Source organism: Chenopodium album, chromosome 27 (genome assembly GCF_948465745.1).
Source record: "Chenopodium album chromosome 27, dcCheAlbu1.1, whole genome shotgun sequence".
Lineage (NCBI taxonomy): Eukaryota > Viridiplantae > Streptophyta > Magnoliopsida > Caryophyllales > Amaranthaceae > Chenopodium > Chenopodium album.
Window position 1 is genome coordinate 4325752 of NC_137860.1, and position 18753 is coordinate 4344504.

The 18753-nt window shown below is 35.7% G+C and overlaps 1 protein-coding gene across 2 annotated transcripts; it reads right to left on the reverse strand.

Moving 5' to 3' along the window:
- Positions 1-678: 678 nt before the first annotated feature.
- On the reverse strand, positions 679-8167 carry LOC145621357 (uncharacterized). Of its 2 annotated transcripts, none has more exons than XM_081676089.1 (13): positions 8036-8167; positions 6932-7127; positions 6760-6852; positions 6571-6673; positions 6375-6479; positions 6204-6274; positions 5963-6092; positions 4745-4820; positions 3502-3693; positions 2032-2149; positions 1569-1787; positions 1390-1497; positions 679-926 (listed from the first exon to the last, which is right to left on the reverse strand). In XM_081676089.1, the coding sequence occupies exons 1-12, from the start codon at positions 8104-8106 to the stop codon at positions 1450-1452; spliced, it is 1422 nt and encodes a 473-aa protein (XP_081532215.1). In that variant the 5' UTR covers positions 8107-8167; the 3' UTR covers positions 679-926; positions 1390-1449. The 2 variants fall into 2 exon arrangements, with proteins under 2 accessions (XP_081532215.1, XP_081532216.1); XM_081676090.1 differs by having other exon boundaries at positions 680-926; positions 4745-4817.
- Between the last annotated feature and the right edge of the window lie 10586 nt (positions 8168-18753).

Here is an 18753-nt window from a genome sequence, read left to right on the forward strand (position 1 = left end):
GGGTGGGTGGTAATGCTCGTGACAGTGTTGGTGATGTTATGATGGCTATTTGCTATAAGAGAAGGGGCTGCGCTGGAGTTGATAATGCTGAAGCTATTGACTGCTTAGGAATTGCATTAGAAGCTGGTCTCAACAAGATTATCTTGGAATCTGATAGCTTGAAACTGGTGCAGCATTTAAAAGGCAGAAAACAGGAACCTTCGTATTTGGCCTCATTGTTGCAGACATTCTTCACTTAGCAGAGGCTTGTTCCTTCTTTGCTGCGGTTCACGTTGGCAGACAAGGAAATGAGGCTGCTCATAAATTAGCTTCTATTAGTAAAAACTATGTTAAGTTGCGTGTTTGGATTGAGGATGCACCTTGTGATGTAAACACTATTGTTGCTTGTGACATTGCTAATGCTTAATATATTGTGATCGTTTCCCGTCCAAAAAAAAAAGGGTTCAAATTTTGGGTGAAATTCAATCTGAAATTTGGTTTTTAATTGAAAATAGGCCTCAAAGTGCTGTCAAAAAAAATTTTGCCTGCACATATTGTATGCGGGCTACCACATACAAAACCATTGTAGATGTAGCCTTTTCCGTTTTAATAGACTGTTTTACAATTAAGAGTACAAGTTAAGATTCGTAAAATCAAGAACATTACCAAGAAAACAAAAAACAAATCTGGAATGTTGATGATAATAACTTAATAAGCAAATTATGTAGAGCATTCAATTCGTTTGTACAAGAGAGGATTCAAAATCACGAAGTTGTTAAAGAGAGGCCTCTGGTGCTGGACTATCCTACAAAAAAATTAGCTCAAATGCTTTTCAGCAGATAAGGTAAAAGAAGAAAATTTTGAAGGCACTAATGAGCAATAGCTTGACTCAGATCCTCAATATCTTGCATCAGCTTCGCCTACCATTGGTCCAGACGTCATCCAAACTGTAAATTTTGCGTAAAAGAATATTATAATCAGATTATATATTACTACCAATTACCGCTACTAACTAATTATGCACACGATAAAGTAAATAATTGTACCAGAAGTTAAGCACCACCAAATGAAGCATTGGGCATTGCCCGGGAGGGGGTGGGAATGGAGCACACGGACAACACATAGTAGACTAAAACATATCCCATCTCCCAAACGAAAAAAGGCAGCAAACATGGTAAGAAAGAAGCTAGAGTGAACTAACTGTGGCGTACAGGAGAAAATGTATTATGTAAACACAGCTACTTAGTACAAGACATTAGTCATAAGAGTTGAGATTTAACAAGGTAGATGAGCAATTGCACTTTATTAAGAGTTGCAAATACCTAAGATAGCATCATAAAAAAATCTTAAATACTTGAACAAGGATACCAGAAAAGGCTGAAAAGGCAGTTAGATTGGAGCTTCCATTACCGGGTATTAATATGTGCAATATATATAAGCTTTAACTATCTTCATAAAATGCAAAAACCATCAGTCTCTGATTGTGCTATGCTGAAGAAAAGAAGCTCTGTTACGAATCTGCCCACAGAGAGATGTATAAGTTAGTCCAAGAAAAGACAAAGTAAGAATTGCAGATCTGAATCACAAACCTCTTGAGCAAAAGGTCTAAAATTGGTGTTGGAAATTTGGATAGAACACTTGCGGATGAAGCTGCTCCACAGCTCATTGACCCGAGGTTCGGATACAGTACCAAAAAGGAGCCAATTTTCAGTAAGAACTAAGCACAGATATATCTTGAAAAGATTACAGCTCTTGTCTTTCAAATTACTCGACAGCAGAAATTTCAGGAGACCCTTTGCATCTGTCAGCTGTAACAGAACAACAGGCATGTGAAATTATACCACATTAACTAAGCAAGTGAAAGCTAAGCGAGCGGACACACACACACGTATACGTAGTCAAAGCTTCACACACACACACAAAAGGGTCCCTTGTATTTTTGCACAGGCAATGAACTGATAAATTAGATATTTTTACTATGAAGCATAAGAATATGACCTACAAATCCATCCACACAAGAAGATTTTGATCCTCAGATGACAAATCACCTACCTCAGCATAACAAGTTGTCAGGAATTGAAAAGCTACAATACTTCTGAGTTGCTTGCTGCGAGTATCAACTCCTGAAATACTATCCACTGCCCTCAAGCAGTTTAAATCTCTAGGTATTCTGCACACAGATTTAACAATGGAGACTCATATTATTCACTATAAGATGAGTACAAGACATTTCTATAAAGCATTCAAACAACAAAGAAAGTTTACCACAAAGACCTAGCCCGTCACAGAAACTAACTTACAAGGGTTGCTTCAAAAGAGACGTTATCTCTAGGAAGAAAATTTACCACAAAGACCTAGCCCGTCACACAAAAGCATTGCCCACAAGGCCTCAAGTCCAAAACTATAATCTTCAAGCTAAAATTCATATCTCTTTTCTTTCTCTCACCGAAACTTTCTAATTTTCCCTTTACAGCTTGTTTTCTTTTCAATTTTATATTCATCTAGACATATATCCAGTATTAGAGTTTTTCTTCTCAAGCGAATATGTGTTTATAGATGAAATTTCTTAACCCCGCCAACAATAAAAAAAAAAAAAAAATTAAAAAGTCAGACCAAACCAAAAAAAAAAAAAAAAAAAAAAAAATCAAAAGGCAAAAACATAACTTTGCAACATAGATGAAGTACAAAGATCCAAACTATCCTCTCATAGATAAGCAACTTCGAAATTATTTCAAGTTCCAATTATATATAATACAAAAATATTTCAATTAGACATATGATACACAAAGACTAAGTGTTACGAGTACAACTTACAAGTATCAAAATTCATCAGAGAAACACATTAGACAAGAGCATATGCTATAAAGTGATATTTACCATTCGCAAAGAACACCATTTTATGTCCTACAAAAGTATATATAAAGAGAGCATTTCAATTTCACAAAGAGATTTTTTTTTCCACTGTTTAGGGCTAAAGGCAGACCAGGTGACAGAAATAAAAGAATCCAGCAGCGACATCAACTTAGTAGTAACTTGCTATACACACTTTTACCAACTGCAATAAAGAAACAGCAAACATGTTCATGACATGCACTTTGCAAGACAAGTTACAATATTGATCACACTAATGCAATTAGAAGCAAAAGGTCTGTCATTTATCCTCAAAGCTAATATTTTTGAAGATGCAAATATCACCAACGATGTAAAGAATTCTTCACACAAAAATTTTGCAGCCCTGCACTTTCAACTGGTTCTTAGACCCAAGTAGATGATTAATTTAGTTGTGCAGTGCTATTGATTTACAAAAAACAAAAAATAGACAAACATGTATATGCCACAGTCTTACAGGAAATGCATTCTACATAGCACTAAAAATATTACTCCCTAAAAAGAGAAAGTATATCTCTGTAACTATGCAATATCATAAAGAGAAAACTACTAAATAATCTATGTCTTTGGGAAATGGAACTTAAAACTCAATTAAGATTTTTTTATATATGTATGAAGAAATTATAACACTACCTGTCTGCAATCGATTTTGCTACTTTCTCACAGCTGCTATCCCATTCTTTCTCCTCAAAAAAGTTAATAGCTGATAGTAAGCAATCATGTAAGACTCCACTTAAGCCTAGTAATTGCCTTTCCAGAAACAGACAGATAAGTATTCCTGTGAGTTCTTCTGCTTCTCGTCTTGACAATACCAAATATCTACTCCTGCAGGTTAAGGGTTCAGATATAATTAATACACAGATAATCAAAGGTATCATCTAATCAGTTTTATTTCACAGGGCACTTTTTTGTTCTCAGCAGACTAGAAATTATAATGAAGAAAAAATCAACTAGTGATTGGTGAGCATAACAGTACCAAAATACCAAATAGTGACAATTGAATTTATGAATTATGTAGTCTTATATTCGTAATACAATTCTCTCTGTAAGAGCACCATTTCCTAATCCTCACTTCTCATATGGGAGTGCCAAAGTACCCCTCCCCAGTTTGACTGGTAGGATAATTGGAAACAGTACTTTTTATCCAGCAGAAAACAAAGGACACTATTAAAACAAGACCTACTGAGTAAGCCTAAAATGAAAATTTGAGTAGCTGGTAAACCCCTGCCTCCTCCCCATAGACAAAACACCTACATATACTTTGGAAGATCAAAGGTATTCTGCTTTTTAAATTATATCTATTGCCTTTTTCTTCTAGGAATTTACCACAGCATACAGAATAAGGCTTCTATAACTGTAGCAAGTAATGAGGAGTTGCTTGCACCCAATCATACTCTTAAAATTATTAACAATTTGTTCTACACAACATGGACCATCCCTCTACTTCACACTAAATCTACATTTAATAATTAAAATTCCAAGTCAAAGACAGCTGTTTTCAAACAATAAAGCTATGCTGCCTTGGTTTGAGGATAGATCTGCTGGGAGTACTTTCATCAATTTCTATCTCTCAACTCTCCTCTAACACAGCATTCATCTTCTAATGAGTCTCTTCCTCTTTGATTTCTCTTGAATAACATGGCTTTTTCATCCTCTCTAATAACTGTCTTCTAATTTCTACCTTTGTCTACTCTAATAATAAAAACATTTACTAGATCCCCTTTTCCTATAATTCTGCCTATGTATCGAACTAATATGCAAGCAAAAACCAAAAACAAAATTATACAGGTTCTTAATGCTGATAACTAAGCCCCGTCCCATGTCAAGCTGTCAACATCACAAGTCAATAACTTCTGAAATACATACAATTGCATACCTTACTTGAAAGCAAGCATCTGCAAATTTGATCCATGTTCTGATATTAGTTGGTGGCCCTCTTTGTTTAGAACCTGCTAAAAAAGCAATATCATATTAGAAAAAAGATCACCGTATCACAAAGTAAGAAATTCTACTCTTTCTAGAAGCAAGTCTGTGCTGATTGATTGTAACGAATTTTTAAGAGCTCAATGCTCAAGTCCCTGACATGATAGAAAAACATAAGAGACCCTAAAATTATCAGTAGGTAATAAAATCTTTAAATACACCCCACGCCCACACAGAGACAACTACAACCACGTTTCATCCCTGTAGACGAAGAGATAAAGTCAGACTCTTGGCAAACAAGAGGAGGAAAGGATCATAACACAGGGGTGTTGACCAAAGTGTGGATAAGAGCTGAGACTAAATTAACTCCCTCTGTTTCGTAATAATCGCAACACTAAGCAATACACAGTTTTAGAGGAGTTATAAGGTGAAGACTGGAGGGGGGATTTTTATAAATAAAGTTTGTAAGAGAGAAATAAAAAATAAAAAAATTAAAAAAAAGGGGGGGGGGATAATTACCAAATAATGAAGTGTTGCAATTATTATGAAACAGATGAAAAAGGAAAGTGTTGTGATTATTACAAAACAAAGGGAATAGTGGGAAAAAAGCGCGCGCCCCGCACACATATATATAAGGGAAGGCATTAGAAAAGGGTTTCATCCTCAGTATGAGAAAAGGGTTCATAGTATTCCGCAAATGAACAATGCTAAATAGAAGTCAACAACTAAAGAGTATAAGAAAGTTAATGGAGCTACATGACAAAAACACACAGCATATAGATGTTACAAGGCCTAATAAGCCATCAAATAAGGCAAAGAATATAGTGTAATAGATCCCTATAATAAGCAAACAATTGCGTCATCTAGGCTTTAGGAGTGTTTAGATCCAGTTATATGATCCTCTTAGAGGAAACATTCATAATAAACTAGTGGTGTTATGAGCCAAGCTCAATAAAATAATAAGCCCCACAATAGGTAGTTTCATACATATATACTGTATAAAATAGCATCCAACAAAGAATGACAAAGCAACATTTTGTGGAACATATCAAATTGTACAAAGCGCGCATACATTATAACAAAATTATATGGTATCAGAAGCAGAAAAAACTAGGGTAGCCAATAGGGTTTCTTCAGCATAAACAAATATACTCGGAGTTAGATCACTTACTGTCAAGAGTTGAATCTACAGGAGACAAGACTTTTGTTGATGAATGCAGCTGAAATCCAAAGGTTTCAAGAGCTCTGTTGAGTTCCACAAAACCAGGGAGCCATTCAACCTTAACCACAGGTGCATCAGCCTAAAATGGAAACATAAGAGCTAGTAATCTTAAAACCGAAGCAATGGATTTTATCTTAATGGGACAAAATTGAGCATACTTTGTTCAGTGTCTACTCTATGACCAGCTAACCTTGTTGCAAAAAATAGTACACCAAAAGTCACAAGCAGAAGCCATTAGTGATTCATCCGAAGAGTATAACACTGGAGACAAAGAAAATATAAATGAACAAGAGTATATCATCCATGGAAAAATTGAAATCAATAGGCACACATAACAAGAAATCCAGAAATGTGTACTAACATAAATTAATGGTCCATTTTGCTATTGACTCTTCCAGACAGCCACGGGTTATAATCAATTTTGAAAGCCATCCATTTAAGAGTAATCCTTCAAGAAATGTCTCTCCTGTAAGTACATCTAAAATCAATAAGAACACGTTGGAAGCAGATCCAATGCAACTTTACAAAGTAGCAGTGAAGAGTGTAACAATTAGTACCCATCTGTGAACTATCCAGCAACTCATCGGGTACATTGTTCACAGAGCTCTGTATCAGCAAGCAACCTTCTAAGTGAGGAACAACCAAAGGTGATGGAGTTCTCTGCAAGAGAGCATTGTATTACTTGTCAGCCATAAAACCAATCTTAGGCCCATAGCATGACAGAGTTCAGTAAAATATAGAAGAACCTGAGTTCCAAAAACTTGCAGCCCCCAACTTGAGGTAGTGTCTTCCCGCTCAATATCGTTTAAAGCACCATCATGCCCGTCAACTTCACATATCTAAACAAGCCAGTTTATACACAGATAAGTATACAATTATAGGAAGTAAACAAAACCCAAACAAAACCGCTCAACATACCGTCTTCTTAAAATCATGAAGAGCTACAGTAAGTTTATTTTCAGTCTCATTAGCAGCAGCAGCAGCAGCATCATCCTCATCATCTGAAACACAAAATTTCCTAGTCTTCGAAGTCTTAAGCTTTCCTTTCTTTTTTTTTGCTTGCTCCTTCTTGTGATCATTGAAAAGATCATCCAAGCCAATAATTCCCTTTTTCCTGAAAATTCCCAAAGACACATTAAACACGAGACAATTACACCGAAGCCTGTTGGAGTTGTACAATCAAACAATGGTCCCAAAAACTCTTGCCAAGGCCATGACAAAGTAACCGTAAATCATATATATTGCAGCAACGAATGACAAAGCTTGTGTACATAGTAACACATTCTTATTCATGAAATCAACAAAACAATAATTCAAGGCGTAGTAACAGTCAAATTTCAGATGCACCTCACGATCAAAAACCAATAAAAATAACACAACACTACACCTAAACGACCAAACACATACAAAATCGGACTAACAATACATAAAACTCTAGCTACTACTCCTTAAACAACATACTAACAAGTAACAACTACGACATGAACTGAACGAGAACGACGAGTCTCCACCATGAAGTATAGAGGCATCGAACGGGGCAGTTATGAAACTTCAATTCATCGACCAGACAACAATTTACAGTAAAACCGACATTGTCCATGTAGCATAGGACAGCAAAAGTACAATTACAATATCACTTCTACAAGAAAAAAATCCACAAAACTAGCCAACTAACACTTTATTGCTAAATGAAACTTCAACTTATAAAAAATTAACTAAAATTTGTATCAGAAAAGTACCTATAACAGATAAATAGTTACGAACACTACTATATCAGTTACCAAAATAAATTAATAATACGGTCCCTAAATAATACGTCACATTTCTATTTTAGACCCTCGAGAAATCAAAATTTGAACAGTAAAATTTAATACCGTAAAATTAAAACCCTAGTATCTGCAAACTATAAGCAGAAATTAGACAATTGAGCCTAAATTCAGCGAAATTAAAGAGAAATAAGGCATTGTAAAATTGTAATTAAAATTAAGTGTATAAAAATAAAATTGAAAATTGAAAGGAAACCTTTTCTTAACGGTAAACAAGGGTATATCATCGAATTCGGAAGTGAGCAGATCGTCGAATTTGGTGGCCATCTCTCTGTTTTGCTGTGTTGGGAGTTTCGTAGAGAGCAACTGACAAAAATGAATTAGGGGGTTTTAGAAAGCGCCAAGAATAGGGTAAATGAGCGCCAACTTTATGAGTTTATGCTAGTGTGTTTTGAAAGCTATAAAACCTTGCTGGTTCTTTTCACCAATTAATTTTACTTTTTTTTTTTTTTGATCCGAATGAGGAGTAAATCCATAAAAGTAAACAAAGAAGCAACAACAAGCAAAATAAAATAAACAGAAAGCAAAAAACAAAAGCAAAAAACTAACAACTACAGCTAACTAAGGAGGAACAAGTCTAGGGAGTGTCACTCCTCTAGCATCCTCTTGCAAGATCCTCCCAAGCTCTTCCGGAACCATGTTCATGATTATAAGTTGTGAGTCTTGAGAGACGCCGCGGTTGGCCAACCAATCCGCCGCTCGGTTTCCTTCTCTATAGATGTGCACCACTCGAACTTCCCATTGAGCATCCTTTAGTAGCTTTAGGCAATGTTGAATGTCATGAAAACACTCACCCCTTCCATTGGTATTATTCTGAAAAATTCTCACGCATGCTTGGTTATCTAGATGCACTTCCAGCTTCTTTATTTGTAGATTTTGTGCAAGTTCAAGACCTCTTACAAGAGCCATAACTTCTGCTCTAAAAGCTGTGCAGTAGCCAAAATTAGCAGACATACCAGAGATAAATTGGCCTTCATGATCACGAATTAAAGCACCTCCCCCAGCTGGACCAGGGCACCCCTTGGCTGCTCCATCACAATTCAACACAAACCACCCAGGAGCAGGGGAATGCCAGGGCACATTCACTTCAATTTTCTGGCTGCTTCTTCCTGCTGCTTTATCTTCTTGCTTCTTCAGGCTTTCTCGAACTTCTCTGAACCTGACTCTCAAGAAGGCTCCCACATCAATTGGAATTTCATCTCTTCGGTTAAAAATTCGACAGTTCCTCCATCTCCAAATCCACCATACTGTAGTACAAAACATGGTATCCCAACCCTCGACATTTATGGCACTTGTACCATCCAAATTGTAGCTCAACCAGTCTTTTAGATTCAATCGAAAAAACTGATCATGGAACTTAGGATGCAGGATCTTATTCCAAGCAAGCTTCGCATTTGGGCAATCTCTAAGAATATGTAATGTATTTTCATCCCCATTGCCACAAATAAAACATTTTGGATCGTCTGTTAGCTTTCTTTTATACAGATTCAGATTTCCAAGCACTCTATCATGACAAGCTATCCATAAGAAGGCTCTGACTCTTTGTTGAACAGGTGACTTCCATATCATATCCCAGCATTTCTCATCCAAAGTGTCTGTCTCATGCCGCATTATACTTACCACAGATTTGATGGTAAATTTTCCTTGGGAATTCCCTTTCCAATACATTAAATCACCAATTGCAGGATCAGCACGAACCTCATGATTTTGAATGTGCTTGAGAGCTTCTTGAGGCAGAAATTGTGCAAAGATACTCCATCTCCATCCTTGCCCTTCTTCCCACATATCTTCAACATTAGCATCCATGAGTTCCATAGGTATTGGCTGTATTGTAAGTTCTTTCAACGGTCTATCCATAGCCCACCTATGATCCCAGAATCTTGTACTAGCACCATTACCAATTGCAACTCGCACACCTTCCCCAAGCACTGTAGCATTTTCGACAATACCACTCCACACATTAGAGCAACCAATCTTAGGATTAAACATATCCAAATCGCATCTTCCCTTACAATATTTGGCACGTAAAACTCGAGACTATAAAGCATGGGGTTCACTTAGCATCCTCCACCCCAATTTGGCAAGAAAAGCCGAGTTGGCTTGTTTGGCAGAATATATGCCAAGTCCACCTAACTCTCTTGGTCTCTGTAAGCATTCCCATGAGAGTAGGTGTACCTTTATTTTATCCTCATTTCCACCCCAAACAAATCTTCTCGATTTTTTGTCGATTTCTTCACAAATTGATTTTGGGATTTTGGCTGTTTGCATTGAATAATAAGACAAGGTTGAGAGAGATGCCTTAGTCAAAGTGATACGACCTGCCAATGATAAATACTTGGCTTTCCATCCCGCAAGTCTTCTGTCTATCTTCTCACAAAGGTGGCTGAATGTAGCTTTAGTCACCCTGCTAGTAAGTGTAGGCATTCCCAAATACATACCCAAGTCCGAGGTTACCTCCATGCCTAGCTCTATGCTAATGTCGAGTTGCTGCTCCATATTCACATTATTTGAGAAATACACCCTGGATTTTGGTAAGGATACCTTTTGCCCCGAAGCTTTACAAAACCTGCTCAAACAATCTCGGATAAGAGCAGCATGATCCACACTTGTTTCGGCAAATAAAACTATATCATCTGCAAAGAATAAATTTGATCATTCCGGGCCATCTCTGCTTGCTCGAATAGTTTTCCATTTACCCCCTATAGTTGCTTCTTCAATTACTTGGTAGAGCGCTCCATACACATGACAAATAAATAAGGTGACAATGGATCACCTTGTCGAATTCCCCTTGAAGGCTTGAAAGGTTTTGAAGGCTCTCCGTTCCACAAAACTTGCAGAGAAGCTGTTGTGATGCAATCCATGATGACTTCAATCATGGTAATAGGAATATTCATCTGCAGAAGGGTATCTCGGATAAAATCCCACCTAAGCCTATCGTAGGCTTTTTCAAAGTCAATTTTAATGGCCATATATCCTGTTGCCCCTTGTTTCTTCCTCATAGTGTGAATTACTTCTTGCATAATCACTATATTGTCTGTTATTTGCCTCCCCGGAACAAAACTCGATTGAGTATTTGAAATTAGGTGAGGTAACACAGGTTTAATACGGTTTATAATGACCTTGGTGATTATCTTATACGCCACATTACAGAGCCCAATTGGGCGGAATTGGGAAGCCATCTCTGGTTGCTCGACTTTTGGGATTAGAGAAATAAAGGTGTGGTTGAGTTCTTCTGCAGATTTTTTACCCTCTAGAATTGGCAAGATCGCATCATAGACATTCTTTGACACCAAGTCCCAATTTTTCTGGTAAAACAGGACTTGAAATCCATCAGGACCTGGTGCTTTCAATGCACCCATATCCTTTATCACATCATCAATTTCGTGCCTTGTGTAGTATTTAGTAAGCAAACTCCAGTCTGAATTGGACAGTTCAGGGAATATATCTTGTGGGATATCTCTCAGATCTTGCTCCCCTTCTTTAGTAAACAAGTTCTCAAAGAAATCCACTATGACATTCTGAATTTCACATTTATCTTGTATCCAAATCCCTTCTTTATTCTTCAAAGATGTCACCTTATTTTTCCACCTCCTCACTATTGTGCTTAGGTGAAAAAATGTTGTGTTTTTATCACCCTCTTGCAGCCATGTAACCCGTGATTTTTGATACCATAGAGTTTCTTCACGCTCTAATATCTCATCCAATTCTTTGCGAAGTCTAGCCTCCAATTTCAGTAAACCTCTGTCAACACGAGTTGCTAGAGTCTTTTGAATCCCACCAAGGCGAGCAAGGAGAATACGCTTTTGCTTGAAAATGTTACCAAAGGTGTCACGGTTCCAAGTCTGCAAATCCGAAGATAATTGGGCTAGAGCTGGGACTAAAGGTTTCTCTTTACACCAACGCTGCTCAACAAAATTGCTAAAGTTTTCGTGTTGCAACCACGCTGCTTGAAAGCGGAAGGGTCTATGTAAGGATTCCATTGTAACAAATCCATTAGGGGAGATGAAAAGAGGGCAATGATCCGAAGTTGCAGCAGTTAGATGCCTCATCGAGGCATTCTCAAATCTTAAAGCCCATTGATCATAACACAATGCCCTGTCCAATCTACCACTTTGTCTAGTTTCTAGGGTCTTCCCTCTAGCCCAAGGATGTGCTGCTCCCGAGAACTCCACTTCAAGCAAGTCCATTGTTTTAACCCAAGCATTGAACAAAGCCGATCTCCTGTTGGTTTCATTGCATGATTTATTTCTTTCAGAGGGAAAACGAGTATCATTAAAATCCCCTGCTATAAGCCACGGTTTTCCATGAGAGTTTGCAAAACTTTCCAACTCATCCCACAACTCCTTCCTTTTTTGCGGATTCGGACTTGCATATACTGCCGTAAAGTACCAAGGTATAGCCCCTACTCGAGAAATTTCCATGGTAATATGTTGGTTATGATGCATAATAGGACTTACAGTAACCAAGTCCTTTCTCCAATAAATCCAAATTCCCCCGCTAAAACCAACTGCATCCGTTCTAGTGTGACCATCATAACCAAGAATCGAAGCAATTTTCACAGCTTGATCTCCACCCATATGGGTTTCAACCAAAGCAAGAACGTTTGGCTTATTAACCTTGACCAAGTCTTTTAAGTTTGTAACAAAATTTCTACTACCCGCACCTTGTACATTCCAAATCATACAAGTGATAGGTAATGAGTCCGGAGCTAAATTTGGGATTGTGTCTTCCATAGAAATCGGGATAGAAGGTAAAGAGGTCATATATGCTTCACAAATGAATCTAAGCAACCGCTTAAATTCATTGGGGATATTCATGGTTGCCACCAACTCCTTTGGGACTGTGGTTGGTGGTAACATTGAGTCTAACTCCACTTCCAAAACATGAATCGGGGGGTTCAAAGTTACCACGTATGGATCCTCCATCGAGTGACCCACACATAGTATCTTGTCTGTAGGAACCAATAGATTGATTGATGAGGGAATCTGAGACATGAGTGATAGCTTCTTCTTCTTCCATAACTGGTCTATGCTCCTGCTCGCTTACAATGCTGCTTGTGTTTTCTTTAGGGATAGCTTGATTGATGGCAATTGAGTTAGCTTGATTAGTGGAGTTTTCTTTTCCAGCATGTGCTTGACTTACCCCTTTGTTACTGATGATATCAGTATTGTCATTAATTTCCTTAAGAGGTGCGCTGACACTTTTGTTCACAAGATTTTTCTTCTTTTCCTGATAAGTTTTGGAAATATTCTTCTTATTTTTTGCTTGAGAAGGGGTCGAGGCAGAATAATTGAGCTGGATCTAGGAGTAATATTCTCCTTAGCTAAAATATTCTGAGATTTTTCACTAAGATTGATCGTCTCAAAAATATTTCCAAAATTATCTTGAGGAGATTCTTCCATATCTTCATTTTCCATATCTATCTCCTTGTTAAAATCCCCTTCACCTTCTAACTGATTATTCAAAAGCGCAAATCTTGATCCCAATCCCTTATTTTCAGCAATTCCCTTGTTTGACTTATTCTGTTCCAAAACAGAAATTTGATTTCTTTCCAAAATTTGGACTCCACCCGGGTTGGACTTGGTAGTATTATTCAGATTTTTTTCAACCCGTGGATTCTTTTTCCGGGTCGGTTTCTTCACCATCATCCATGAACCAAAATCTTCAGTTTCCTCTGGTCTAGGATTATGGTTATGCAAGGGATTCTCATGTACAGTCATGGCCTGTGGTTGATCTTCCTTCTGAAAAACAGAGCAATCATCTTCAGCATGCCCAAGTTTCCCGCATTTAAAACAAATCATTCGGATTCCCTCATATTGCACCCTCCAAACTCTTCCTTTTAACCAGAACTTAGAAAGAAGGGGCTTTGTAAGGTCAATTTCCACACTGATTCTCGTGAATTGCCCTCTCTCTGCTTGTGCTGTGGTTTTGTCCACTCTTAGTACCTTCCCAATTTTTGAACCGACTTTGTTAAGAAAGCTAATATCAAAATATTCAACTGGTAAATTCGGAATACGCACCCAAGCAGTGAGGATTTTGATTGGTGCTTCATCAGGGATGAAATGAGGAATCCACTTACGAATTGTAAGGTAGTTATCATCCAAGAGCCACGGAGCTTGAGTAAGAACATAATTGTAATCAGCCTTATTTGTAAACCTTGCAATGTAGTAATTGCAACCAATGTCAGTTAAAGCTAATTCCCCCCTAATGTTCCATTTCTTTTTCAATCGTCTCATTAGCCCCATGTATCCTATTTTTCCACTGAAGAGCTTCACAATGAGTGAAGTTCTCCATGGCTGTCTTAGTCTCGCTTTCTCTTCCTTTGAAAGGCTGATAACAGGGCATCTATCATCCTTCAAGATTTCTTCAGGGATTTCTTCATCGTCAGATTCCAGATTCTCATCTTCCTCATCTATATCGATTGCACCAACGAAGTTATTGATATTGCCATTAGAAGAATCCCCTTTCAACATGTCTCTAAAAGACATAGCACCTCCAGATGGATTAGCCTTTGCCTGCTTCTCCAAAGGATTGACCATGGATTCCTTTTGACCTTCAGCATTTACTTCAATCATTTCCTCATCATTAACAGCAGGTGTACCAAAGATGTACTGTGTTATTTTTCTCTTAGGTTTCTTATTAGATCGATCCAATTGGTCTCTCTCCTCATTGGAAGAGGGGCCATTGTTCGCATTCGAAGGGTTTTTTGTAGAGAGCATTTCGAAAGTTTTTCTTGTATATTTTACCAATTAATTTTACTTAATTGGAAATAAAAATTAATTTTAGTGATTTTTTTAAAAAGAAAAATTCAAATTAAATTAAATGATTTTTTTAAAATTTTTGAGAAGAAAACATTAATGAAGAAATTTATTGCTAGGGGTTTTCTTAATGTATTAGGAAAAAATATGGAGTGTGGAAGAGTAATAAAATAGGCTAGAGTAATTACAAACACTAATATCCATACTATTAGAAACTAAGGGCCTGTTCACATTTACTGAACTAAGCTGAACTGAACTGAACTGAATTGATTGGACCTGAACTGAACTGATTGGACCTGGACTGAACTGAACTGAACTAAATTGAGCTGAAATGAATATTTTATAAGAGAGGGAAATTAGGAGCTGAACTGAACTGATTAGAGCTGAACTGATTGGAGCTGAACTGAACTGAAATTAAGTAAATGTGAACAGGCCCTAAGTGTCGTATATTAGCGATACAATTCGTTACACGACTTCTGTCTTGATAGATGTGTTGGATATTTCAGTTGTGAAACTGAGTGAGAGGCGAACGAGTGTCTTTAATAATATACTCGATCTGCTAAGGGACTATCCAAATGTCTTTTACTAAGTTGAGGGAATTATAGGTATCAATTTCAACTTGGATGTTTTGAATGCCACATTTAAGAACTAATTGAACTTAAAAATTCTAGTATGGTCATTCTCACAATGACCATCACTATACTCAATTTTCATTGGCTGATTTTAGATTTATTTTTTTAGCTTGGTCAAACATTCAATAAGGGTATTTAAGGTATTTTCCTCTTTTTATTTCATTTTCTTATTTTCCATAATTCAATTAATTATTTTCTGAAATTCTTATTTTAATTTCGAAATTATTTTTTCTAATTATAATTTTAATAAAATCCAAAATTCTAATTAAATATAACAATTAAAAATCGAAAATTTTGTTCTTCGAACTTCATCGATGTTCATCGTTGTTCTTCATAGTTCTTCAAAAAAATTTAATCAAATAATGAAATCAACCACGAATATATGTTCCATGTACCTTAATTTCAATCGCGCATCAATGGGAATCGAAAAATAGGCTAGATTTATACAGCCATTGCGCAATTTTCTAGTTCACATAATCGGTTTCTATCATCTTCTCGCAAGGGATTCTTAATCTTTGAATTATAGATTTTAATTGTACAAAGTCAAGCATCGAATGCGAAAATAGCGATTTTATGCATAAGAAATAAAAAAATTTAAGTTTTTCGGTAATATATGTTCGTCATGAAAATCTGAGAAGAAACGGTATCACATTTTTTCACAACCTTCTTTGATCCGAAAAATCGAAGATCGAAATATAAAACTTGTTTGTGATTAAGGTATTGACCAGAATATAAATATGACATAGCCTTAACTGAATTTTATTAATTTTATAAAGATAATGACCATACACTATATTGGACATTTCCAATTAGCATAATAGAATTTAGTTCGATGGAAATTTACAATACGATGAACCTGGACAATGATTTGAATTAATCAATTATTTGAAATTATGGAATCGATATCTTTTAAGTTAAGAAATTGCATTTTAATATTGGAAATCACTTATTCTAATTAGGATCTTTTCCTAATTTTCTATCTTTTTAAATTTTAAATAGATTATATATTGGAAATCAGAATAGGATGTTTCCCTAATTTATTATCTTTAAAAGTTAAATGATTTCTATCTTTTAAATTTTAAAAATATTTTACAAACAACAAAGTTAGGGTTTTTTGCTTCACTTGCTTATCATCCTCGCATACTCTTTTCAACTGAATTTGTTTCACAGTTTGCACAATTACCTTCCGAATAGGTAATGACATAAGTATTAGCAGGGTAAAACCGGATATAAGTATATGTAAAAGCTTAGTCAATTAATTTTTTAAACTAATCGCTTTAGTATATTTAATACTGCATTGCATTTCCAAACTAAATTTAAAATTTTTTAAATGACCGCCCTTATTTTTCGCTAGTCAGTTACTAAACTTCAATTTATATCCTTGTCCAACTCTCACCCTTCTCTATCTTAAAAATTACAAAAATAAAATAAAATGGGGGATTCACTAAATTCCGGAGGTTCATCTACTAGTTTTGGGGGATTCATGGTGAAATGTGGATGTGGTGTTCCCTCTAAGATACGAACTGTGAACAAGCGTAACCACAACAGGGGTAGAAAATTTCGTGGTTGTGGTAAATATCCGGTAAATTATTTAAATCCTTGTGCTTAATTTGTGACCAAAGGAACAGTGCTTTCATATATTTATCATATCAAAACTATAAAATGGCGATACTCACTTTTTAATTGGTCTAATTTCAATAATTAGAAGTTAACGGCATAAATTTTTTATTAGGGTTCCAATTACCAATTAGTTTTTTTTATATGTTATTATTTATTTTTGGAAAACCAATTAGGGTTTTTAAAATACTTGCAAATTGCAGGAGGCTGACTGTGGTTTTTTCAAATGGTTGTATGATGATGTCGGTGGATGCGTCGAGTGTGAGATGATGTCAAAGAGGTTGGATGAAATCGAGAAAGAAGTTCAATCTCTAACTACGAAGCTAGACAAATTGAAGGTTAAAATGTCACAATTTGAGCAGCAAATTGGAGACTTGAAAAGCCAATTATGTCAATCAACTATGGAGAAGAACAAACATATTGCTTACACAACAGTGATTTTGCCAGCGTTACTTATGTCATGGGTTGGGTTTTTTATGTTCAATTATTTTTGAATTTTTTAGTTGATGCTAAACACAATTGAATAAAATACACAGTAGAATTGAATCACTTATTAATAAAGTTGTTATTTCTAATTATTATTTGTTTAATTGTTTTTATATGATAATTTTTAATTAAAGAAATTAATACATTAAATATAGTAATCAACTTAACAATTGAATATATATATTAAGCAAGAGAAAAAAAAAAACTTCAAATGGTCTTGACTAATCCAAGCTAAGTTATCAAAAGTTAATTTAACTAGAAAGTTAATGTTTTACCATAAAGGAATTGAAAGGTGAAATGCCATCATAAAAGTTTTGCCACAATTATAGGGCTAACCTAGAGTACAACAAAAAGTACCTTAAAAACATAGTCGTCTTCATCAAAAAAAAAAAAAAAAAAAAAAAAAAAAAAAAAAAAAAACCCATCACTTTTTTGAACGCGTACAATAATCAAAGTTTTTTTACACCAAAAGCAGGATCCCTAATATTGGTTAAAATTCATCCTTCCAGAATTATCATCATCATCATCATCACCAGATGGTTCATCATCACTAGATGGTTCATCATCACCAGATGGTTCTTCACCACCAGCAGCACTTGTTTTTCCGCTAGAGGTTGCATCCAAATCATCATCATCACCACCATCTTCACCACCATCTTTATATTCACAACAATTAACAAAATATAACACCAGTCAGTTTTACTCAATTAATAAAGAAAAAAAACAATAGGTAATTACCATAATCATGATAGTTGATTACCAATTTTAAAACAGATAACAAATATAACATCAGTTGATTTGGCTTAATCAATAAAAACATAAAAATAGGTAATAGCCAAATACATGATAATTGATTACCAATTACAAAACAGATAACAAATAGAAAACCTACAAGTATAATGGAATTAATAAATAATGAAATAGGTAATAACCAAATATACGATAGTTGAATACCAATTACAAAACAGATATCAAATATAACATCAGCTGATTTTACAAAGGTAAAAAAACGAAAATAGGTAATAGCCAAAAACAATATACATGAATACCAATTATAAAACAAAACAAATGTTTCAAATTATAAAAACAGAGCACATGATTCAAGACTCAATGGTAATGTAAAAAAAAATATTAGGTCATTACAAATAGAGACAGTTATGAGTTTAAGGTCAAGAAAGGAATTATAATCACCTGAATCACCACCTTGGTCGTCCATCCTAGACCTTGCTATCTCCTGAATCTCAATCATAACGTCATCAGTGAAGATCTCCGGCCTAATGCGCTTAAGCATTTCTTGTACAACAATGCTCTCAAACATGACAGCTTTGAGGTTTCCATGCCCTTTTACCTCACCGATATCATCATCATCTTCTTCATCAATTCGCTCTCGAACTCGAGCACGCTTAACCGCTTTATATACC